Genomic DNA, 25,626 nt, shown 5'->3' on the forward strand with positions numbered 1-25,626 from the left:
TTCATATGCAGAAATGAAATAAATCCACGAACGCTGGCGTCTCCGGGCGTTTATAAGCATTGCAATGTACCTACCGATTTGTTAGCTATGATGAAGAGGCATTTGATAATATGAGTGAGAAAAATAATAAAAAAATTTTAACGTTAAGAAATTGCTGTGACTTGTTCCAAGTCAAGGCATGGTTGAGCAGGCCAAAAAACATGGTGCCTTCAGACCCCAGTGAAGTAACCCAGGATATGCCTTAAGACCCCAGAGAGCAAGGTGTCCGAGGTCGTCTGATAAAGGATATAATTAAATAAGGCCGTTAATTATCTTCAAAAGGGGTGTTTTCATTAACCCAAACACCCAAATTTCACTCTTGCACTTCCTTGGAGTTCCCTTCATATGTCTCCAAAGTTTCAGGCTGCTAGGTTTTATAGTTTTGGAGTTATGGAGGAGACACACACACACACACACACACACACACACACACACACACACACACACACACACACACACACACACACACACACACACACACACACACACACACACACACACACACACACACACACACACTAACATTTATTGGTATCGATTGAAGTCAATGGGGGAAATGGGACTGCCCCAGAACTCTCATTCTCATCGTACTGTTCTGCATCGGCCTATTGTGGAACTGTCCTGCACAACTGGTGTCATCTCCAAAGTGATATAGTTTTCCACTGATTTCTGATATGTCATTGATTTGTGTCAAAAACAGGATTGGTCCAAGAATACTACCTTCAGCGACATTGACCTCGACAGGAACAACATGGGAAAGTATTGCATCCAAAGCATCAGCTTTATTGAGGGCACAATAAAATTAACTTTGTGAAACAAGGGCTTGTGAACAATCACGGCAATAAAACTTTTTAAAAGACTTATTCTTCGGTTTAGTGTTATTCCCTCCCCCCTCCAAAAAAAAAAAAATACAATAATTTGTCACATCAAATATGTGGCCTTCATTTCAAATCATTTTCAAGAAATATCAGTTTCCAGAAGTCATTTTGCACTCAGCCTTCGTAATGAATATATTTATGGGAGAACTGAAACTTTCATATCATTCTCTGAGCAATAAATAATGAAAATGAATTGATACAGCTTGCCGAGATGTCTATGTGATGTTTTTATTCTTAATAAGCAAACTATAGCACTTAGGAAGGAATATACAACCCAGAAGGCAATAAGAAATTGCAATGATTGCAAATATTTCAGTTGCAACTTTGAACTTTCCCTCCGTACTGTTGTATGCAGGTATAAAGGCCAGACCAACGAGGAAGAAAGTCATCATGCTGAAGGAGATAAACTTTGCATCCTTATTGGCTGAAGGGGACTTTTGAGCCTTTGCTGCCAATCCAAGACATCCAGCAGCCATCACTCCCAGGAAGGTGAGATTACAGGCAGACCAGGCAGGAGAATCTCCACCACACTCAGCTATGATGGTACTAGGGCGAGCCTCAGTGTTGAGATTTACCTGAGGTTGGCCCACAAGTGTCCATGCTAAAGTGAGTGCTACTTGTGGGACCAAACATGCGGTAAATACAGCCCATGATTTCAGCCATTTAATGCTTTCAAACATTTTTTTTTGTTGAGGCACATCTGTAAAAAAGGTTTTACAAAATGTTAAAGAGAGTTTGGTCAAATTGACATATTTAAAACTTTCTTGCAGCAACTGCCAGTTTTTCTCTCATTTGCTGAATAATGCTCAAACTACGTGAAGTCCCACCTCTTCCCAAGTTTCCCGTTTTACCTTCCTGAGAGTTTGCTTCTGTATCCATCTTGTCCACCCAGTACATCCTCGCCTACCCCTCATTCTTCCTCACATCTCTTATTTTCCTAAGTGTCCCTCTATTTTGTCCCTCAACCCTGCTGTTAGTATACCCCTTCTCTTTCTACTGTTCCTTTTTGTTCTGTCGTGTCCTGATCCACTCTGTGTTCTAGTTTCTCCATGAGCCTTGACTTTGTGTACAAAAGAACATGCTTACTTTGTGCTGGCTTTACCAAAGTATTAAATAATGTACATAATTATGTATTGGACAACGGATATAAATTTATTTCTTTGTTCTTAAGCAAATGGTCAACATATAAGATCAGATAAGAAAATGTATTGATCATGTAAAAATACAAAATCTATCACCCCAATCATTTTGTGCAATAAATCTAATAAATAAACGTTATTGTGTGTGTGTGTGTGTGTGTGTGTGTGTGTGTGTGTGTGTGTGTGTGTGTGTGTGTGTGTGTGTGTGTGTGTGTGTGTGTGTGTGACACCAATCACGCCAAAACTACCTGGTCAATTGCCACACAATTTGGCACCTGGACCAAGTTCAACCTCATGGTGAATATGGGCTACTTGGTTTCATCTTTTGTCCCAGGGTTTTGGGAGGGAAAGTCGACGAAAATTATTTATGTAAATGTGCATCGTTTAGTGCCAACAGGTGGTGGTGGCAGAGGGTATTACAAGTCATCTGTGGAAATAACTTCCATTTTTGCACTGTACCTGTCCCCAGAGAGTGGGAAGCCTCAAAGCCAACAGCCAACCTCTACTAATCAGGAGAGGCAGGGGAAGAGGGATGGGAGTCCAGGGGGAGGAGAAAGGGTGGGGAGGGCACGTGGAAGGAGGCAGGGATGGGAGGAAGGAGTGGAAGGGGTGGGGTGGGAGTCCAGAAGGAAGGGGGTAGTGTGGGAGGAGGCAGAGGAAGGGATGGAAACATGGAGGGGAAGAGGTGGGAGGAGGGACCCGATGTTGCCCAGCAACGCTGGGCACCCCTGCTGGTGTGCAATAAATAAATTAGATATCTGCGATCACAAAGCGATCGCCAAGGGTAAGCCTTCCCTGGTCCAAGTCGGAGGAGGCTTTCCCCTGGAAATCGCTTTTGACTTTCCCTTGGCCTGCAGTCTCATGATGACCATATTTTTTTGGACCACCATATGACCTTGACCTTCAACATTTCAGGATCGAATGTGAATTAAGAAAATGTGTTCCCATCTGAAACTATCCATAAAACTCAACATCATGAAAATCTGAGTAAATGATTCAATTTATGATCAAAAAGATGTTTTTTATTAATTCGGTAAAAATCGGAAAAAGTAGGTCAAGGACATGAAAGAAATATCAGGTGCACAACTTCAGCACAGGTACACTATTATGATGGAAGAACATCTTGGAAGGCCAAGCAGTCTTTGAGATTCCGATTGACAATATTGAACGATGACAAAAAGTGCATTGTGAATTAAAGTGCATTGTTTTCTTTTCAGAGCGCATTTGACCATCACCTTCAACTCAGAGTATGATGTAAATTAAGCATAAGTGCACTTTACACTAGGTTATCTTGGGAGGGTAATTTCATTCCAATCAGACAAATTTTAGTCGAGTTATGGTGAAAAATGTTAAAATTGACTTTCATTATGCCATGACCTTAAAATTAGGTCGAGAACAAAAAATTGTCAACCCCGCACCTTTTATTCCCATTATTGATGCAAAATTTCATTCGGAAAGTCCCTGCCAGCTCCGGGATACAGTTCGGACATTGGGAGTGTTTAGAGTGCAGGAAGAATATTTTTTCTTCTAAATGGTGGTTCAGTACTCGTATGAAAAATCTATGGTAACAATAAAAATTTGGAGCACAAATTGTAGAAGCTAACCCCACAACAGCAATAAGTTTTCACTCTGTTATAGAGGGAGGCTTAATAAACAGTAAGCAATACATCCACTCCATCTGGCAATTAAGTACCTTCGATTAAAGCACTCACATCCACTTCCATAAACCTCTGAAGGAATCCTTAACAAAACTGTCATCTAAAATAGTATAAACTTTAATATAAAAACAGCATTACATCTAAATTCTTTGGAAATACCAAATGAACAATTCAAATTCAGCAGACCTCTAACACCAAGACCTTCATTAAAATCATCTAGAAAAGGCGTCATTGTACTGCCTCATAGCACAAAGCAACAATGTGATTTCTAAATCTACTGGTTTTTTTCTTCCTGGCCTATGGAAAACTAAACAAAAATGGAGAGAGTGATTTACATTGTCAATAATATGTGAAATTTCCTATTTATAACATCCTTACATAAACTTCTAAATATTTAATGTCCTAGTCAATCACCTTACTTGCTCTCCTCACTATTCTATCTAATTTGCTTCTGATACCTTGAGATCATGAATTATACCATAAAATACTACAAAATGTTACAACAGATCAGATTGCAGCCTGAAAAAACAAAAGCAGAATGCCCATATTCACATTAAAACATTTTATATGCCTTAAAAAGTACATACGTTGATTTCATTTCAAAATTACTTTCCACATGTTACTCTTCCAGGTTCATTTATTATCAATAAAAGTTCCTAAATATTTATATTTTGAAACAATCTCAACATTTGCATTCAAAATAGACAACGTTTGGTAATTCTCCTTCGTCTTCGGAAAATATATAACAATTTCCTTTGTTTTCCTTACATTAGGACAAGGTGATTTCCCTGACACCAACTTACGAAGGAATGAGTGTAGTCTCTATATCCTTTGTCATCATTTTTTTTTTAAATCAGTCCAGCAAAATAAATATTATCTTCATATTTTATCATAAAACATGATGATAAGCCAGTACTTATACATTCAAAATTACTTATTTATAGGGTAAACAAAGTCAGTGATTAAAAAAAACAATCTGCGTTTTTGTGGGTAAGACAGCATGCTGCAGACAACCAGTGATGCACGTGATATAATAAAAATGTATTATCTAAATGACCTTTCTGTTGTCTATCTGTCAAAAAATTAGTTATCCATCAGTTCAATTTTCAATTCACACCCATACCCTGCAACTTCTCCATCAATAAATAAGTCTGAATAACATTAAAAGCCGATGAAAATCTCCAAACAAAACCCACACATAAGATGTTGCTTTCATTAAGTATTTTGTCGACTTTGATTTATGGACAAACAAGGTGATGACTGCAACTTCAACATCTCTTTCTGATAAGCAAATTGAAAAGGATCTCCATACTTTCCTTTGTTTTCTCCTCAAGAATACGAGGTCCATCGAAGAAGTAACGGGACTGACTTCACATAAATTTTATTCTGAAAAATATATTGAAATCACAGCTTGTCCCCTTCAAAATAGTTTCCCTCCAATCTCACACACTTGTCCATCCTCTTTTTTCATGCTTCGATGCACCCCCAGAAGGCTTTTTCTGGAATCTTCCGGAGCTCCGTCGTCACAGCCCTTTTGATGGCCTCTACATCAGGAAATCAGGCCCCCTTGATCACCCCCTTGAGCTTGGGGAATAGGAAAAAAATCACAAGGGGTCAAGTCTGGCAAATACGGGGGTTGCTCCAGAGTTGGCACGTTCCTCTCCACCAGAAACTGTTGAAACATCCAGAAACTGGATGCTCAGGGCACTGTGAGCAGGGGCGTTGTCATGGTGGAGCATCCAGGCGTTGTTCTCCTACAGATTCCTCCTCTTGTCCCGGACTGATCTCCTGAGGCGTCAGAGGATCTCCGTGTACACATATTGATTCACTGTTTCAACCTATGGTAGAAACTCGAAGTGGATGATGTCCTTGATGTCAAAAAACACGATGAGCATCACCTTGACCTTTGATGTTGACATCCCTGCTTTCTTTGGTCTTGGTAATGCGGACTTTTCCACTGACGACTCTGCCGTTTGGTCTCGGGATCGTATTTGAATATCCACGATTCATTGCCAGTAATGACTCTCCCGAGCAGGTCTGGATCATCCTCGAGGCGCTCGATAATGTCTTGACAGACAATGACTCTTTGCTGTTTCGGGTCCTCGGACAACAGCTTGGGGACCATCTTTGTACACATCTTGCGCATTTTGAGATTTTCAGTGATGATGCTCCAGACAGTGTCCTTTTTGATGGAAAATTCCTCAGCTATCATCCGCACTGTGAGTCGACGATCTGCTTGCACCATCTGCTTCACACGCTCGATGTTGTCCACCATTATGCTCGTTGAAGGTCTTCCAGACTGTGGATCATCTTCAACCTCCTCCCGTCTCTCTTTGAACCTCTTTTGCCATTCACATGCATTTGTACGTGACATCGTTTCTTCCCCGTAGACTTGCTGCAGCATTGCAAATGATTCGGTAGGTGTTTTGCCAAGCTTGGCAAGAAACTTCAGATTGGCTCTCTGCTCACGACTCATAGCGCGAAGACTCAGACTAGACAATGTGTGAAGCACGAGCTGTAAAAAAATCACACAGTGAGCGCAGTCAACCATCACCAATCATATATATTTCTGGAATGTTGCAAAAGACTGTGACACAACCCGTTCATTCAAGTTGTGTAAGTGGAGCACACAGCAGGCTCAGTCCCGTTAATTTTTAGATGCACCTCATATTTCTCACAATCCTTTCCAAATATTTAATGGGTAGCTCATTGCAGTTAATGCAACTGGTCTATATAATCAGTGAAGTTAACCTTTTTGGGTATTTTAGGTACAAGTACATTGACAGAAGACTTCCACAACTTCACAACTACTTGAGAGTCCAGTGACCACTGAAACTGTGAATGAACGACTGAAGTCAATTCCCCATAATATTCCTTAACAATATTTCCAGCCAAGCCGTCCATCCCAGCAGCCTTCCCAGACTTAACATTCTATAAAGATATTTCAAATACAGAATGACGAAGCTCAATTCCCCCTCTTTCCAAGCAGAATCTCTCCTGTGTCTTGATATTAAATTATATATCCATAACTTGTATGAAATCATATTTGTCAAATCGAACAAAGAATTTTTTGAAATCATGAGCAAGAGTGAGCACATGAGCAGAACTTGATGCTTGGATTTTTTTTTCTTCTTGTAACCTGTCATTTTCTTAATATGTCCTAAACATTCCCTGATCTAAATTTCTGTTCAATCTTATGTGCATTCCACTTCTTACTGCAAGCAACCAGTCTTTTTTTAATTCCCTTTTGTAATATTTTCATTTCCAACAAATCATCTTTTCGAAAAGCAACTTGTTTTTTGTTTTCCTGCAAAATAATCCGAAGATCCTTTTTTAACGCAGGGTTTATTATTTGGATACATTCACATTTGCCAGTAAGCATGGTTTCACAAAATTTAAAATAAACAGAAACCACCTCTGCAGCCTCATCCAATTATCCTGATTTCAAAAATACCTTCCAATCTTTACATACCTTCAGTTTGTTCATGTTATCTTCCGACATATCCCAGGTCAACCGAACTATTGAATTATATGATCACTAAATTCAGCACAAATTAGTGGTCTGCATGGGTGGCAAAGGAAGGCAAAACAAACAAAAGAAACACCACTAATCTTTTAAAATGAAAAAGGCAGCCAAATGGGAAAATTTTGAATGCAAATGCTCAGATTAAAATTAAAAAGGCAGTCAAATGGTAGTTCATCTACCATGATTATAAGAGGAGTTAATGTTTCTGGCTTAACCCCAGATCAGAACAAAGAAAGAAGGAATGAGTCGGGTATTTGGTGAGGGATAAATACCACAAATGACGTCATCACCGACTCACTGTGGTGGGGAATACCGATTGGACAGATGTGTGTGCGTCACATGTGACACATTGCCCAAAATAAACGTGTCAAGTGATGAGTTGAAAGAGCAGAATAGGAAAAGGAAAAAGAGGAAGAGGAAGAGGAAGAGAAAGAAGTGAGGTGGAATGAGAAGTTCAAGGAAGGGAGGAACGGGAGAAAATGAAAAGAAAAGTGAGGGGAGGGTAGAGAAAAGTGGGTAGGGGTCAGGGGGAGGAGGAAGAGGTGAGGGGAGAGAGAAGGAAAAGGAGGAAAGGGGAAGAAGAAGAGGAAATGGAACACGAGGTGAGAGGAAGGATATGGATTATATTAACATATATATATATATATATATATATATATATATATATATATATATATATATATATATATATATATATATATATATATATACATACACATATCGATAATGATGAGGAGCGGTGAAGAATGAGTTTGTAAAAGCATGATATTGAGAGGAAATAAATTTTTCATTCAAGCCATTTGGTACAGGTGTACCAAGTTTTTGGATGAAATACTGTTCTTTAAGTTTCCAGGAGTCATTGCTACCATGGTGGAGTATCGAACCACAGACAGACATGTGATTAATAGCGTGTCCTGCCTGTTGAAGTGATGATAGACCGGTTTACGAACATCATCATTATTGGTTCTAACATGTTGAGGTGTTCTCTAAAGTGGTCATCGAGCCGTCGTCCAGTTTCCCCAATGTAAATTTTGTCGCAACACGAACATAAAGTGAAATGATCTTTGATATTGGTGGTGTGCTTTGGTCCTGATATTAATGCCGTGGGGTTGATAAAATCACAGGTATTACAATGACGATGCAAACATTTGATTGTTCCAGGTAACCTGATTGGAAGGTAGTGTGCTTTTGACCAGAAAATTTCGCAAAGTTTTGTCTTGTTTAAATGAAAAAAATGGTGGTTGAGAGAAGATGGAAGTGGTTTTTATGTTATTCTTTGGGATTCTAAAGTATTTTTTGGATGATTTGTTTAACTGTAAGGCCATTGATGATACACCAAAGTGAGAGGAATATGTTCATTCTCTGCTTTTCGTTTTGGAGGAAGAAGATTTTGTTTATTGATTGGTCGAACACAGTTAAGAGCATTTTCCATGATTGAGCTAGGATAGTCGCGATGTGTGAAAAACTGACATCTTACTGGCTTTAGATCCAAAATCCTAGTCATCGATGCAGAGGTGACGGAGTCTCAAAAACTAGGAATAAGGAATGGAATTCTTGACTGGTAAAGGATGAGGAGATGAGTGCATTAGATAGCTGTGTGAATCTGTTGGTTTGTAGTGAACAGTAGTCATTAAACCAGTCTCTATTACAGAGAGTTTGATACTAAAAATGGGACACAGGTATCTGAATTCTCCCACATATAATAATGTGCTGGATGGAAGTCATTGATGAAGTTGATGAATTGTTCAAGTTGGAATCTCTTACTGGAGGTTAGTCCAATACAATAATCGATGTAGCATTAAAAGAAATCTGGTGTCGGTCCATCAAATTGAGAAAAATAATCTGTTCTTCAATAAACTGACATGAGATGGAAAGATTCCCTTGACGTATATAATTGAGAGCATTTTTTCACAACAGACAGATTGATATTTAAACCAACCTGAGAAAGATGAATTTCAATCATTAATCAGTCGTCACTCCAACTGGACACCACTTGATGGTCAGTTTGCCTCAGTCGATGTCTTCATTTGAAAAAATGTTGCTGGAACATTCAGCAACTGAATCTGAACAGAAATGCAAAATCTTTCAATCTCTCTCATGATGAATGGGATGCACTGAGAACCCTCTGGAATTTCTCAGATATTGTCTTCAAACCAGTGGACAAAGGTGTCAAGGTGGTTGATTGGCAGATGGACCTTTATCAACAGGAACCTCATTGTCAATTATCATATTGTAGCTTTATCTCAAAGTGGGCAAATATCTTACCATGGACTATCAAAAGTCAGATGCGAATCCGTACACTTCTGAACTTCCTCAGTGAAAATGGACTGCATTTTCGAACTCAGTGGGGTCGATTTACTCAAAGAAATGTTAAGACGGACAACAAATTATTTATAGATGAGAAAATATCGAAATGAGTAGGATTAGTTACTCAACTTCAGTGATGATAAATCTTGTTTTTGGTCACATTTTCGAAATGGTCGTGAATTCAATGTCTGTGCAGTCATTTCTTCGAGTAACTCGACTCAATAGAGTAAGAAAATGCACTCCATTTCCACCTCGGACATCCAGAAGTACCCGTAATCGAACCTGACCATACCTTAATTTAACCAACTCATGAAACTAAAAGTCATCATATGGAGTGACCTCTAAATCCGATCAACTGAAATGTTTTTATGCACGTTATTGAATCATAGTGGAATAATTTAAGGCTTGTGGAGACAACATCTGAATTTTTTTTTGCTGTTTTTGGACCAGCCGACGATATATCTTATGTATATAACTTCTTATTGTATTCATTTTCCTATATTCTTCTTTCTTATTCATCAAACAATTATCATAATTTCTAAAAGTTATTGATTTCTTTATTACATATTTCTTTATTCACTTTAACCTCTTATCAATCTGATCACCATACTGAAAAGCAAATGCCTTTGCTCTCAATCCAATAAACTCACTCAGTACTTTTCCACCCAACTCATCCTTAAACTTACCAATAACCTTTTCATTCTTTTTGGAAAATAACTCGCTCTTCTTACTAAAATTACTTGCATCATAGACTCCAATATTTTTCTTCATATCTTTATAAACATCATCAGTTTTTATATTGAGGATAAAACTATCAGTGTCCAAATACAACAATGAAACATTTTCACCATACTCTTTCTTTAAGCCATTATACAAATAATCATACATCAATATCTTTGAAAAATCAGGAACTGCTGTTCCAATATAAATTGGTTTATCCATTACAATACTTTCCTTTCCCATATGAAAAGCAGAAAAGTTCTCTGAAAAAACCTCTTCTCTCTTAAAACTTGGTTTATTTATCAATCGAGAAGCTTCTTTCCAAGATGTTGCAAATCTAATGTTTTGCCTTTTTCTAACATTTTCCATTGTCTTTCCAAAGACAGCATTATTAATCAATTTATAGAATTCCCCTTCAAATTTTACTTTTGTATTTGTTCTCATATCTGTATTGAATTTAATATACTTTTTCATCCAAGGACTTTGTTTAGATTTTAAAAGTCTTTGAATTTTAGCTACTCTCAATCCTTCTAACAAAAACTGTTTCAAGCTTCTCTGATGCAAAACATATCCCTCTTTATCATAGAATGTTGTTAATAACTTTTTTGTTGATTTGCCTTTAATGTTAAAACTTTTATGATAATCATTAACCATTCTTTCTTTGGGGTTTCTTTCTCACATGCAAAAGGAAGGTATTTATGCTTATTATGAAGATTACTCAGGTACCTCAAATCAACTTCAAAATAATAACCTTCTTCTTCCTCATTCAATTCCTCTTGAGAAGAAATAACAATATTCATCAAAGCCTTTTCATAATCCTTTTCTTCCACCCACTCCAATTTACCATAAGGCAGAGATTGAGTCAATGCCCATCCATACAAATTATTAGCATCAAAATACATCAAATAATTACTATCTTTTTCACAATAATAATTTGGAAGATATTTATTATTTGCTTTAGCATATATTTTTGAACATACTTGTGATATTCCACCTCTCTTAGACTTCTGAATCATCAAAAGCATATCTACATCACTGATTAAATCTATATCTTGTTTTGTCATTTTCAACATTGCACTCCAAGCTAAACCATGAGCTGTGAAAAAGTGGGCAGGATCTAATCCAAAACAATTTTTATGATGACAGAGTGATCTAAAAGCTTCAAACACATCAGCCAACAATAAACCATCTGTTTTAAGATACAAATCATGATATTCTCCAAGGTTCTTCATCTTAAATATTTTCCAAATTTATTGTGCATGTTTATATTCCTTATCACTTATCTCTTCTTCATAAAGGTTATTTTCGAAACTTTCTTTTGAAGGAAGTTGTGTTTCTTTAAATCTCATAATTGAATACAAATAATCATAGGGATAAATTCCCTTATTTGTAAGAATTTTCTCTTGACTTTGAATTTCATTCCTTGTTTGAATTTCCTCTTGAGTTAGAATTCCCTCTTTAATCAGAATTTCATCTTCAATCAGAATTTTCTCTTTAGTTAGAATTTCATTCATTGTTTGAATTTTCTTTATGATGAGAATTTCATCTTCAGTTAGAATTTCTTCATTAATTTCCTCATTAATTAGAATTTCCTCTTTACTTTGAATTCTCTCTTTCATGTGAATTTCCTCTTTAGTGAGAATTTCCTCTTTTGGAAAGAATGAATTAAGATTTGGAAAAGACCCCGTGGAGCTTAGATTTGATGCTTGGTCAGCAAGTGGTGTTCCCATAAACTTTTAAGAATCGAGAAACCTAATACAAGTTTATGGTTTTGTGAATATCATTTTTGTAAATGAAATATACTTTTGACTTGTGTTTGTTATGGCAGAAATATTCCCTGGTGTTTTTGAAAGTTCATTTATAAATAGATGTGTATCATAGTTGGTGCTGTTGTGAAGAAAGACTGGAATAAAAGAAGGAAATTTATAATTAAGATTACAACAGGAATGAGCGGGACTTCTATATTTACCAGTAAGATGACAATGATCCCTAACTTTAGACTCCTCAATTTCCTCCTCACAAATTTGACAGATATTGTTCTTTCTAAATTCTAATTTTTCTTCTTCGGTTAATTTCATCTGTTCATTTGTTTCTTTCATTAATTTAGTTAGTCTTACACAATCCTTTTCTAATCGTTTTAGGAACTCTTATGAAGCTTTTTCTTCCACGATAATGTTCAATGTTATTATACTTTTCTCCAACAGATGATTTGATATAATCAGGTCAGGTCAGGTATGGGAGCATGTGCCAGAACAGCGCGTCGCTGCGTCCACTTTCCGCCGGTACTCCAGGGGCCTCCGTCTGGCCATCCCCCAGGCAGATGCCAGGCCCATCCCCATCTCCTTGAGATGATGGTCAACCTGCTGCAACCATGAGGCACGTGGTCGGCCCACTGGCCTCCTCCACTCATGAGACTCCCTCGCTGAGAGAATCTGGTGAGCAGGATCAGCGTCAGGAAAACGAGCCACATGTCCATACAGCCGCAGCTGACGCTCACGGACTATGCAGGTAACAAATCTCATCCGAGTCTCTCTCAGCAACCGCTCGTTGGACACAAAATCCGACCAGCGATAGCCAAGGATTCTCCGAAGAGACCTGGTACCAAAGGAATTAAGTCTCCGTCTCAGATCCTTGGTCAAAGTCCAAGTCTCGCACCCATAGAGCAAGACTGGAAGTACCAAGGACCTGAAGACTCGGACTTTCGTCCTCCCGCACAGGTACCGGCAGCGCCACACCCCATGATCCAGTGAATCCATGACTCCCCAGGCCCGACCCAGACGTCTATTGACCTCTGGCTCACAACCTGCGGAGACATGAATATCACTGCCAAGGTAAGTGAATCTATCCACGACCTCAACATCCTCACCACAAACAGACACAGACAGGACAGCAGCATCCAAGATGTCACCGAAAGCCTGGATCTTTGTTTTGACCCAAGAAATCCGTAATCCCAACGGCTCCGACTCCTCATTCAGCACCTCGAGGGCCCCCAAGAGGATGTCTAAAGTCTCCGCAAAGATGACTGCATCATCTGCAAAATCAAGGTCCGAGATCTTGACATTGCCAAACGATGCACCGCAACTTGATCTCTCCGACATCCTCCCAAAAATCCAGTCCATACAAGTGCTGAAAAGTGTGGGGGCAAGTACACACCCCTGACGAACTCCAGTAACAACTGGAAATAAGTCAGAGATGGTACCACCACACTTCACAGCACTCTCAGTACCAGAGTAGAGTTCAGACATCAGATCGATCAGTTTTGGTGGCACCCCACGAAGACCAAGAATCCTCCAGAGGACATCCCGATTCACTGAATCGAACGCTTTACAGAGATCAACATAGGCTGCAAGCAGCCCCTGCCGAAACTCTCGTCTGCGTTCGGTGAGGACACGAAGTGCAAGGATACGGTCAATCGTTGACCTCTTTGGTGTAAAGCCTGACTGCTCTGGACGCTGGTGCTCAAGCAGATGGTGGCGAACCCTATCAAGAATTATCCGAGCAAAGACCTTGCCCGGCACTGAGAGCAGCGTCACCCCTCGGTAGTTGTTGCAGTCTTGGCGATCACCCTTCCCTTCCAGAGAGGGACAACAAGGCCCCTCTTCCAGTCAGTTGGGATGATGCCTGTGTTCCAGGCAGAGCACAAAACTGCATGCAACGACGCGAGTGCAGCATTTCCACCAGCCTTGAGAAGTTCGGCATGAATGCCACAGATCCCTGGAGCTTTGCCCCGTTTCAACTGGTTCACCGCAGCCCGTGTTTCCACAAGCGATGGTGGACCACAGTTGATTCGAGGGTCAGCAACAGGGATTGTAACACCCTTGACGTCCAACTCGACAGCTGGGGGATCAGCCTGGTACAACCGCTCGAAGTAACCGGCCCAGCGGGCCTTCACTTCAGACTCCTCTGTCAAGAGCCTACCACTCTCTGCTCGAACTGCAGTGCTCCGAGGGATGGGCTTGGATGAACGTAATGCGCGAATTCCCCTGTAAGGAATCACATTCACATATATATATATATAGTGATATAATCACAGAAACCACAAGGAATATGTTTTTGATATTTATTTGTATGTGATTCTTTTGGATTAGGAGAAGCAGTATTTATCTTTTTTAGGATACATTCAAAATCAGCGTATATCACAAATGGGTGCATGAAAGATTTATTATAATCTTCAAAAGAAACCTTTTCACCAGGTTTAGGCATTGTAATTACAGCTGATTTATGATTACTACAATATTTTGAATGCGGTTCTAATCGTTCTTTTGCATGATATGAATTAAGACATCGCTTACAAGGATATATTCTGTTTGATGTTCTGAATACCTGAGAAGAGATTATTCTTGATAAATTATTCATGGATGTGTAATGTGAATTATTTCCAACACTTAAATATAAAAGATCAATGTGTGTTTCTTCATTTTTATAGTTGTTTGAAATGTTTAATGTTGGATCTTTGTTTGCATCTGTGAATCCATATACATTAATAGAAAGATTATTCTTTTCTCAAATTTAGGAATATCTGTAAGTGGCATTGGGAATTTAAAATCTGTAATGTGCAAGGTATTCTCATATTTCATATGTTGTTTTAATCTTTCTGAATTACAATTTGGTGGATGTAAGTGAGCAAGAACAGACCAGAGAAAACATTTATTATCATTGTTCTTAATATTAACAACTGCCTTCTTTCGTTTTATTTCTTTTGGTAATTCAACATAAGAAGAAGCTTTAAGAGGGTTTGATTTTAGAATGTGTATATCTAAAAAGATGATTTTTTTAAATATTAAATCCACTTCCTACCACTGTATTATCAACATCCTCCTCTTGTCTTGGTAGTTCTTCATAAACCCCACGATTCAAAAAATCTTGAAATGATGTTATAAAATGAAGATCTGTTCTCATATAAGGAGTTTGTTCTTCATCTTGTCTTTTCATATTCATTTTCACTCCCATATAAAACTTTAAAGTTTTCATTTATTTTAATGTCTTTTTAATAACTTTTTCAACATCAGGTTTCACTATTTCAATTTATTCAGCTATTGATGATGGACCGGGTTCTACAAATTGAAAAATCCTTATTTTTATATGCCCTTTAAATGCCCCATCAGTGTATTCAATATAATAGTCTCCCTTTACTTTAAACTCATTTTCTTTTGTTTTTGTGATTGAAGATGTCTATTATAACTTCTCTTCAAAACATCCTTTGAGCAGATATCACAATGTTTTCTTTCCAACTCACGAGGGGATATTTGATGTCATAGATTAAATGTGTGTTTGTTGGTGTGAAGGTGTTTTTTTATAATATTTATATTCGTGATTACACAAATCGCAGTACATTGTATTCACCATATTTATATAATAAAACTTTGCTTAAACTAAAATTTTCTTGATGAAAATTTCGTTTAATTTATAGGTGAATCTGTGCTTAAAACCATTTTATCCTCCAACTTTTTGCACTGAATAAATACAATGTTTCAAGACACAAAAGACAAGTTTCAATCAATCTCTTCATTTGTAAAAGATACTGAGAAATATGTCAAGGACGTAAAATTGAACAAAGGTAAATTTCACAACTGTTGCATAAAAACAATTATGGTAAATAATATGAGTTCTTTAATTTCATTCAGTGGAAGGGCTTTTAGTATACCTGGATGAACATCAATTAAAGTATCTCCAACAAAAGTTTCTCCTCTCCTTCTGGGAATATATTCAAAAGTAGAAAAAGCAATGAAACAAGAAAAAGTATCAAAAAATAAAAAACCTTATGGATGAAGCTTTAAAAAGAAAAGATAAGACCATCTGTAATATGCAAGGAGAAATTTGTATTTTTTTCAACAACCCTAAAGATGTAAATCCTGATGAAATAAAGGATGACAATATATCAGGTCAAATGACATTTCGTTCAGTGGTAGTGAAGGATAATTTTAAAATTACCTTTCATATACAAAATGTTGTAGTTGAATCTGGTAATGAAAAAAGTATACAGATATCAATGGTAATATTATTAAATATGAGTCAATATTCAACTGAAGATTTTGAAAGTATAGATGATTCTGAAGATGAATTTTAGTTTAAGTAAAGTTTTACTGTATAAATATGCGAGACTTCACTGATTCTCCATATGACAAATTTGAGAATTGTCCTGCGTGTGAAAGACGGGGATAAAACACAGAGTAAAAAGCCTATAAACAATGTATATTCTATGATTATCTTATAATTAATCATAATAAAAAATATAAAAAAGGAAAATAATTCTTTTAGATTCACACCAAAAATGAATTACTTTACAAGATTGATTAGAGAAATGAATGTAATGTATGAGGGTGATAACACACCTTTCCGAACAAGGGAAGAAACTGAACATATTATAGAAATGTTCAAAGGATTGTTGTTGTATATTATTCATGGATGTGATTTTCAGGGAAATATCAACACAAGATATTGCATAAATAAAATATTGGATTATCTTGGAATTAAACCTGAACTTAGGATAAAATATAGAGTTTCTAAAAAACCCAATAATAAATTAAATAAACTGTTTTCCAAATATATAAATGGATGATTTTTTACTCGTTTGGGAAAATAAGATAAACTTAAACAACCATAAAAATCTCCCAAATTCATTAAGATGTCTCATAGTTGGTTCAAGCAGATGCAGAAAAACCTGCTTACTTTTGAAGATGCTCCTGACTCCCAACTTTTTAGATTATGATGATTTAATAAGTTTCAAAAAGTCGAGTTTTTAACCAGAGTATCAACTACTCTCACAAGGTTTTAATGCTGGTCTTCAAAAAGAAGATATAATCGGTTTGTTTCAACTTCAAAACAATCTCAATGATTATAACATTGAAGTTATAATACAAGTATTTTGTGATACACAGAGATGTAAAAAGAAATCAAAACCGATAACTTGTATTCTTCATGATAATACGGATGATATACCGTCTCCCCAAGATTTGGATAAATCAAAAAAGAACCTCGTTATCTTTGATGATTTTGTTAATGAGAGAAACCAAACGGTAATGGACAGCTACTACACAAGAGGGAGACATTCTTCTTGTAATTGTATTTAACTTAGTCAATCATACTTTCAACTTCCTCGTCGTTCCATCAGAAACAATGCTAATACTTTAATTTTATACAAGTTAAATTCAATAGATATATACAATTTTTGGAGAGACAATTGTTCTCCATTATCCAGTAAAAAAGAGTTTGAGGATTACATGAAGCACACGACTGAAAAATATAAATATATTGTTGTGAAACAAGATGAGCTATTACATGATATTTTCCAAGAAATAAATGGATGCGAAAGAAAGAGCAAGAAGATTTAAGGTTTATCAAGAGTTGGTTTCAAAAGTTGTAAAACAACAGGAAGACATAAAGAAGAAATGCAGACAGAAACTAACGGGTGAAGAAGCATATGAAAGAAAACAAGAGAAAATTTTCAAACCACTTTTAAAAACTTCCAAAGAAAAAATTGTAGATGGTTCCACAGTTCCCACAGTAGAATTACTCCTAAAAAAATTCAAATGTTAAAAGATTTTGATCAAATGATGGAGGAAGAATTAGAGCATATAGGGGAATTAGAATATGATGATGAAGTATTATTTCAACTACTGGAAGAGATTAATCACCCCCCCCCCTGCTTATATTGTGAATGCTATTCAAAACAATGAATATTCAGCGGAATCAAAAACCAAAGCAGGACTCATTCCAACAGAACAACCAGCAATATTTCATCCTGTTCAAGAAAAGGTATTGATATTTAATGATGAATTAAGGTTCTTGAGGTCTGCTCAACCCCCTGTTAAACTAACACCCAGATTAATGTTTCTTCTCACAAAAGATGGAAGACAAGCTTCAACTGTGACGAATGAATCAAAGTATTTTAATTTGCCATTGGATATGAAAAAATAATGATGATAGAGTATATATTGATCTGCTGAAATCTGTTGATAATAGGGTTCGTCTTTCTGGTAAACGTAGCAAGAATGAGAAGGAGAAACACATTATTCAGGCTTTAAGTATCCTTGGTTCAGGTTTTAGTTTTCTTATAAATAACCGAGCGCAATTAGTTAATAGACTGTGATTGTTGTTTGGTAGTAAGAAGGCTGGAAATAACAATTGTTTTCATGAAACATCAGCCATTTTAGAGCAGTTGATGAACATGAAAATAATTAATAAATCTCAATATAAAGACATTTTATCTTATATTAAATAAGATGAGAAGCACAATCCTGAGTTTTAATTTCACAACAAGCGACCACACATATTCATTCCCAGACCCACTACAACTTGACCCAACAAAAGAATATGAGGCATCTTTATTGTCCATGGAGACTTATAATACCTTATTTAATATAACTGATAAAAATGACAAGTTTATTTATAATCGAGGAAGTGCATACAAAATGATAACAGTCTCACCCGGAGCATATGAGATTTCTCAAATATCTTCTGAAATTGCTCGTCTTATGAAAGAACAGGGTGATGAACCAAAAAATATTGTTATCCAGATTCAAAAACATCCTTCAAAATCAACGATTAAACTTAAAAATAACTACAAGGTTGATTTCGCAATTGATAATTCATTTCGAGAGTTTTTGGGTTTCTCCTCAAAAAAGATTGAAACTAATGGGACGTTTTACTGTGATAATGTCATTCAAATATCCTCAGGAATAAATTCGGTATGAATTCACTGTCATTTGATTGATGGTGCTTATAATGATGGAATAAAAACAAATGCAATATTTTCATTCAGTGCATACTCAATCCCAATTGGTTATAAATTCAATATGGAACCCAAAAATCTGGTTTATCTCCCTGTGTCAGGAAAAACCATACACAGAGTAAATTTTAGGATTACCGACCAAGATAATAGTATGATTTCTTTTAATGGGGAAGTTATATCCATCAGAATTCACCTACGTGAAGTTTTCCAATAAATAAATACGATGGTTATTGTGAGGAAACACGAGTTGTGAAAATATATAATAATCACAGGGGATGGGATGTTCCTTTCCCCATACTACAAGGGAGAAGGTATGTATCTTGGTCAAGGATACTATATACCTAAGAGACAAAGGGGTGAGGGACATCAATTTAGAGGAGATGGGATAATTGATACTTTAATGGGTATTGGTTCAACTATTCTTAAACATAAAGACCGAATTGGTTCAACTGCTTCTGCTGTGGGAAATGTAGCAGGTGCTGTAAAGAGCATAAAAGATGCCCAAAAGGAATCTCATATATTACAAGCAATTAAAGAAATTAAGAAAGGCAAAACTCAGTTTTCCCCCCAAGAACGACAGAAAATAATTGAAATACTTGGGTCTGGGTTTCAAAAGTTTTAACATCTTTTTTCCAAAATAAATACAAGTATGGAAGCAATTGATATTATCTATGATTTGGATGATACTATTATCATCTCAAACTCCACTAAAAAAGAAGATTACTTCAAGGTAAATGCAATTACTGGAACAGCCCGGAACACAAATGGTACAAAAAGTTTTGAAATAAATAATCAACAAACTTATTTGAATCTATCCGAAAGTTTCTTGTTGGCAAATTTACATTCACTGAGGCTGGGAATAACACAAATGCTACACTTGTAAATTATTTCATCTGGAAAATGTTTGATAGTGTTCGTTTGTACATTGGAACACAAGAAGTTGAAGTGGTTGATTATGTCTCTGCTGTATCTGAAATGATGAAATGTACACTATATACATTAAGTGATAGAATGGAAACTGGGCTGTCGAAGGTTTTATTCCTGATATGTCAACGGGAACAACCAGAGACCCTGGATATACTCAAAGGAAAGGAGCGTAAAATGATGATACAATAGCAGTTAATAGTTTTACTGTGGCAGTTCCTCTTCAAGGTATATTTGGATTTTGTGATCATGATGAAGTTCTGTATGGTCTTAAAATTAGATTTCAACTATAAAGGAATGATAATGAAAATAGATTACTTTTTGGAGTTGCTCGTGCTTTTGGTGATCAGAATAAATTTGTAATTGATGAAATGAGTTGGTATATTCGTGAATAAACTCCTAATCTTAAAACAGGAGAGATGTTGAATAAAAGAATTCACTCAAAGAAGCCACTCAGTGTATCATACCTCAAAAGAAGATGTCAATACGTTAAACTAAACCAAACCACTTACACGTGGAGTTTGGGTGTTCTGGAAGGAAAGCCACGATATCTTTGGATCACTTTTAAAAAGCCAGATGGCGATACTGCGACTGATAAGAATGATGCATTGAGTGATAATGCTAAGGTGAAACAACTTCGTGTTTCTCGAGATGGAACATTTTATTCACGAGATACACTGGAAATGAATTGGGGAAAAAAATGATTTTTCTGAAGCATACAAGTCTTACCAAAAGGTGTGTGAAAGTAATGGAAATAAAGAACCTATTTTGGATCTGACAGCATTTAAAAGTTTGTATACAATCTATGCATGTGACCTGAGTGCTCAAAAGGAAACTATAAAGTCTAATCGAGTGGATACTTCCCTATAAATTGAAAGAGGAGAGAGTGAAGAAGTTGATACATATTGTTTGCTTTTGGAAGAAACAGAATTGCAGATTAATACAGATAATGGTGTTATGATTGGTCTCACATAATTTTTTGTTCAATTAATGGGTGGCAAAGTCCCAACTGGGGAAAATGTTAATCAAATCAATCTTCATAAACTGTCATCTTGTGTTCAAAATCAAAAGCCTTGTACGATTAACGTTAATACAATTCAGAGAAAAGGAGCAGTAAGAATTGATGTTTTGCTCACAAGAAAAAAGGTTAAAATCTTGAACGATACTGGCTCACTCAATTTGTATGAGAGATGAATTAACAAACGTGCCTAAACGTACAAAGAATATTATTATGACCTTAGAAGATAATAATGGGAACGGTTCTCATTGGGTTTGTATTTTCAATAGTCAAGCCAAATATTATTTTGATAGTTTTGGTCTTCCACCACCTGTTGAAGTCATAAAATTCTTACAGAATGGTGTTTATCAAACATTTCAAGTCGAAGAATTAAATTCCAAGTGTTGTGGTCAATTATGTCTCAGTGTTATTTCAATTCAACAAAAATAATTTTTTTTATGACATTATTTCTAATTTAATATTAATGACTTATTTTGGGAAAGATGGTTCTATCTTTGGTGTATCCCAAGAACTGGATATTGATTTATCAAATTATTACACAAAGGCACAGGCTGAACGACATAAATATAATACAACCAAAAATATTAATATGAAAAATGCTTATATATTAAAAAATTATCCAAGCCCGACTGACACGAATGACTTGGTGAGATTAAGCGATTTATCACAATAAATATCCTTAAATAAAACGGCCGTGTATTCCAAAGATACAGAAGTGTTGATTTTATCTCCAGGTCATACAGAATTCACAGTTCGAATTAAAATATATTTTTAGAAAGAAGGGCGTATCGTTTGTATGAGAATAGAATAATGGGGGTAAGATATGAATGATTTAGGGTATAATTGGTCATTTAAAATTGACCGAAAAGACCTGGAGCAATTAAATCAGTCTCGTAAGGAAGAATATTATCCACTTGGTATAGAGAATAAGTTTTGTGGAAGCACGATTCGTAAACAACAAATAAAAGAATTTAATAAGGGTAAATATAATTATGGTTTTGCCCTCGTTTATATCATGAAAACAGAAAAAAGGATTTTTTATAATAAGTAGGGAAATACAAAATGATTTAACTATGGGAAGATGGGGAGATGTTTCTTGTCATCATGTTATTCTAACATATATTTCTAATACATAAATGATGGCAAGAAGGCTTCAAGAAAATTATCATTTCTGTGTCCAAGCATACTTTCAAGAAAAGGGTATTCGGTATTTTAATAAATATGTTCAACAACATAAGAATGAGGTATTTTCAATAATAGATTGGCATTATGCTGATGTTGATAAACCGACAACTTTAGATTTAATTATAATGTTAAATAATGAAAAAATTATGCAGTTAAGAAAAGGTAGGGCTCTTTTAGAAATTCAAAAGAAATTTTATTGGTTTCCTGTTGTAAAAAAAATTATTCTGGAGACAGGAATAACAAGAAATCCTGTTGAATATATGTATGATATTCTATGGGGTGTAAGTGATTCAAGGATAGTAAGGGATGAGGAAGGAGTTGAAGAAAGAGAAGAGGAGGAAAAGGAGAAGAGAGAGAAGGGGGAGAGGGAGAAGAAAGAGAAGGAGGAAAGGGAGAAGAAAGAGACGGAGGAGAGGAAGAAGAGAGAGAAGGAGGAGAGAGAGAAAAGAGAGAAGGAGGAGAGGGAGGAGAGGGAGGAAAGAGCGAGAATGAATGAATATGAAAATATGGAAACCAGTGAGCTGAAAAAAAGATTGGAGGTATTACAGAAAATAACTCAACCCACCGAGGAGGAAAACAAAAAATTGACAAGTCTATTTGCAATATTTTCGATGAGACTATTGTCATCGGCAAGATATTGATTTTAATTCAAGGTTTTCATTTTTTTCTTAAATAAATGGAGGAGAGAGTAAAGGCATTTCTAAGGATTCTTTATGTTTTTAAAATTAAGAATCGAATGTGCATGTTGGAAACTAAAAAGGTTTTCGCACTCTGTAGCAATTTTTCTCATAAATAAATGAGTTATTGCCTCAAATGTAAAAAGAAAACTAATACTAAAAATATTTCATATTTTAAAAGTAAAAATAACAGGGTTATACAAAAAGGTATATGTTCGGTGTGTGGTTCAAAAAAAAATCAATTTATCTCCAATACAAACTCGGAGGAGATATACAAAAGTTTTTATCAGGAAGTACATTTACAACTACTGGAATACCAGGGGAATTACATCTACCAGTGTATTCTTTCTGTGGTCCAGGCACAAACTTGGATAAAAGAGAAGATGAGGCAGACAATCCCCAATCATGGAGTGAGCCCATCAATAGGGTTGATGAAGTGTGCATGAGGCACGATATTGATTATGGGAATACCACAACTTTGGAAGAAAAGCATGAAGCCTATGGAGAAATGTTGTATAATTTGTCTCTGATACAAAATCCAACTTTGAGAGAAAAAGTTGATAGTTTTATCATGAAGAAGATGATCAGTGCTAAATTGAAACTTGGACTTGGAACACAGGCATCATCCCAACTGATTGGAAGAGGGGCCTTGTTGTTCCTCTCTGGAAAGGGAAGGGTGATCGCCAAGACTGCAACAACTACCGAGGGATTAGGCTGCTCTCAGTGCCGGGCAAGGTGTTTGCTCGGATAATTTTTGATAGGGTTCTCCACCATCTGCTTGAGCACCAGTGTCCAGAGCAATCAGGCTTTACACCAAAGAGGTCAACGATTTACCGTATCCTTGCTCTTCGTGTCCTCACCGAACGCAGACGAGAGTTTCGGCAGGGGCTGCTTGCAGCCTATGTTGATCTCTGTAAAGCGTTCGATTCAGTTAATCGGGATGTCCTCTGGAGGATTCTTGGTCTTCGTGGGGTGCCACCAAAACTGATCGATCTGATGTCTGAACTCTACTCTGGTACTGAGAGTGCTGTGAAGTGTGGTGGTACCATCTCGGTCTTATTTCCAGTTGTTACTGGAGTTCGTCAGGGGTGTGTACTGGCCCCCACACTTTTCAGCACTTGTATGGACTTGATTTTAGGGAGGATGTCAGAGAGATCAAGCTGCGGTACATCGTTTGGGAATGTCAAGATCTCGGACCTTGATTTTGCAGATGATGCAGTCATCTTTGCGGAGACTTTAGATATCCTTTTGGGGGCCCTCGAGGTGCTGAATGAGGAGTCGGAGCCACTGGGATTACGGGTTTCTTGGGTCAAAACTAAGATCCAGGCTTTCAGTGACATCTTGGATGCTGCTGTCCTGTTTGTGTCTGTTTGTGGTGAGGATGTTCAGGTCATGGAGAGATTCACTTATCTTGGCAGTGATATTCATGTCTCTGCTGGCTGTGAGTCAGAGGTCAATAGACGTCTGGGTCGGGCCTGGGGAGTCATGGATTCACTGGATCATGGGGTGTGGCACTGCCCGTACCTGTGTGGGAGGATGAAAATCCGAGTCTTCAGGTCCTTGGTACTTCCAGTCTTGCTCTATGGATGCGAGGCTTGGACTCTGACCAAGGATCTGAGACGGAGACTTAATTCCTTTGGTACCAGGTCTCTTCGGAGAATCCTTGGCTAGCGCTGGTCGGATTTTGTGTCCAACGAGCGGCTGCTGAGAGAGACTCAGATGAGATTTGTTACCTGCATAGTCCGTGAGCGTCAGTTGCGGCTGTATGGACATGTGGCTCATTCTCCTGACACTGATCCTGCTCACCAGATTCTCTCAGCGAGGGAGTCTCATGAGTGGAGGAGGCCAGTGGGCCGACCACGTGCCTCGTGGTTGCAGCAGGTTGACCATCATCTCAAGGAGATGGGGATGGGCCTGGCATCTGCCTGGGGGATGGCCAGACGGAGGCCCCTGGAGTACCGGCGGAAAGTGGTCCCATACCTGACCTGACCTGACTTGGAAATTCAAAAAACTTATAGGCTCTAATGATGTCATTAAGATTGAAGAGCAATTAGCTGATGAATTACATAAACCAATATTCACAAAGTTTCAGAGAAGGAAGGTTAATTCCAAGGAAGTAGATTATATCTGGTTCACTGATTTGATTGAACTCAATCATGATAAGGGGTACAAGTATGCTTTTCCCGTGATTGATTTGAGGAGTAGATATGCATGGGTTGTCCCTTTAAAAAACAAAACAGCTAATATTCTTATGTTAGCCTTTCAACAGATATTCAATCAAAGTAAGAGCAAACCTAAAAAATTGTGGATTGATGAGGGTGGAGACTTTTATGACAAGACTTTTATGAATTTTCTAAAAAATAACAGTATTGCATTATACAGTACATTTAATGAAGGAAAGGCCGTTGTTGTTAAACGTTTGAATCGTACCTTAAAAGAGAGACTATATAAAAAATTCACACAAATCGGTTCACAACAATGGGCATCTTTTATTCAGGATATTGTGGATAAGTATAATGACACGATTGACACGTCAACAAATATGAAACCATCAGAAACATTTTCAAAATTAAAATATGAAAAAGAGATTGATGTCAGAAAACCTAAGTTCAAAGTTGGTGATATCGTAAGAATACATTGGTGGAAATCTCATTTTGAAAAAGGTTATCTTAAACGATGGACGAACGAACTTTTTAAAATTGTTTATGAATAGATATGGTTCCTTGGACTTATAAGATATATGATTTAGAAGGGGAAGAGATTTTAGGTTCATTTTATTCACAGGAATTACAAAAGACAAAGATAAATTGAATTTTTTTTGACT

At 36.8% G+C, this 25,626-nt stretch overlaps 1 protein-coding gene across 1 annotated transcript in view; it reads right to left on the reverse strand.

Moving 5' to 3' along the window:
• Positions 1–910: 910 nt before the first annotated feature.
• LOC147034933 (vomeronasal type-2 receptor 1-like) overlaps positions 911–25,626 on the reverse strand; it is a 93,891-nt gene continuing 69,175 nt past the window's right edge. Inside the window, exon 9 of the mRNA XM_085859447.1 lies at positions 911–1,617. Coding sequence (XP_085715573.1) covers positions 1,133–1,617 — 485 coding nt within the window. The 3' untranslated portion in view covers positions 911–1,132. The remainder of the gene's footprint in view (positions 1,618–25,626) is intronic.

The sequence above is a fragment of the Eptatretus burgeri genome, chromosome 1 (assembly GCF_056783735.1).
Source record: "Eptatretus burgeri isolate ZD-2024b chromosome 1, Ebu_testis_v1, whole genome shotgun sequence".
NCBI lineage: Eukaryota > Metazoa > Chordata > Myxini > Myxiniformes > Myxinidae > Eptatretus > Eptatretus burgeri.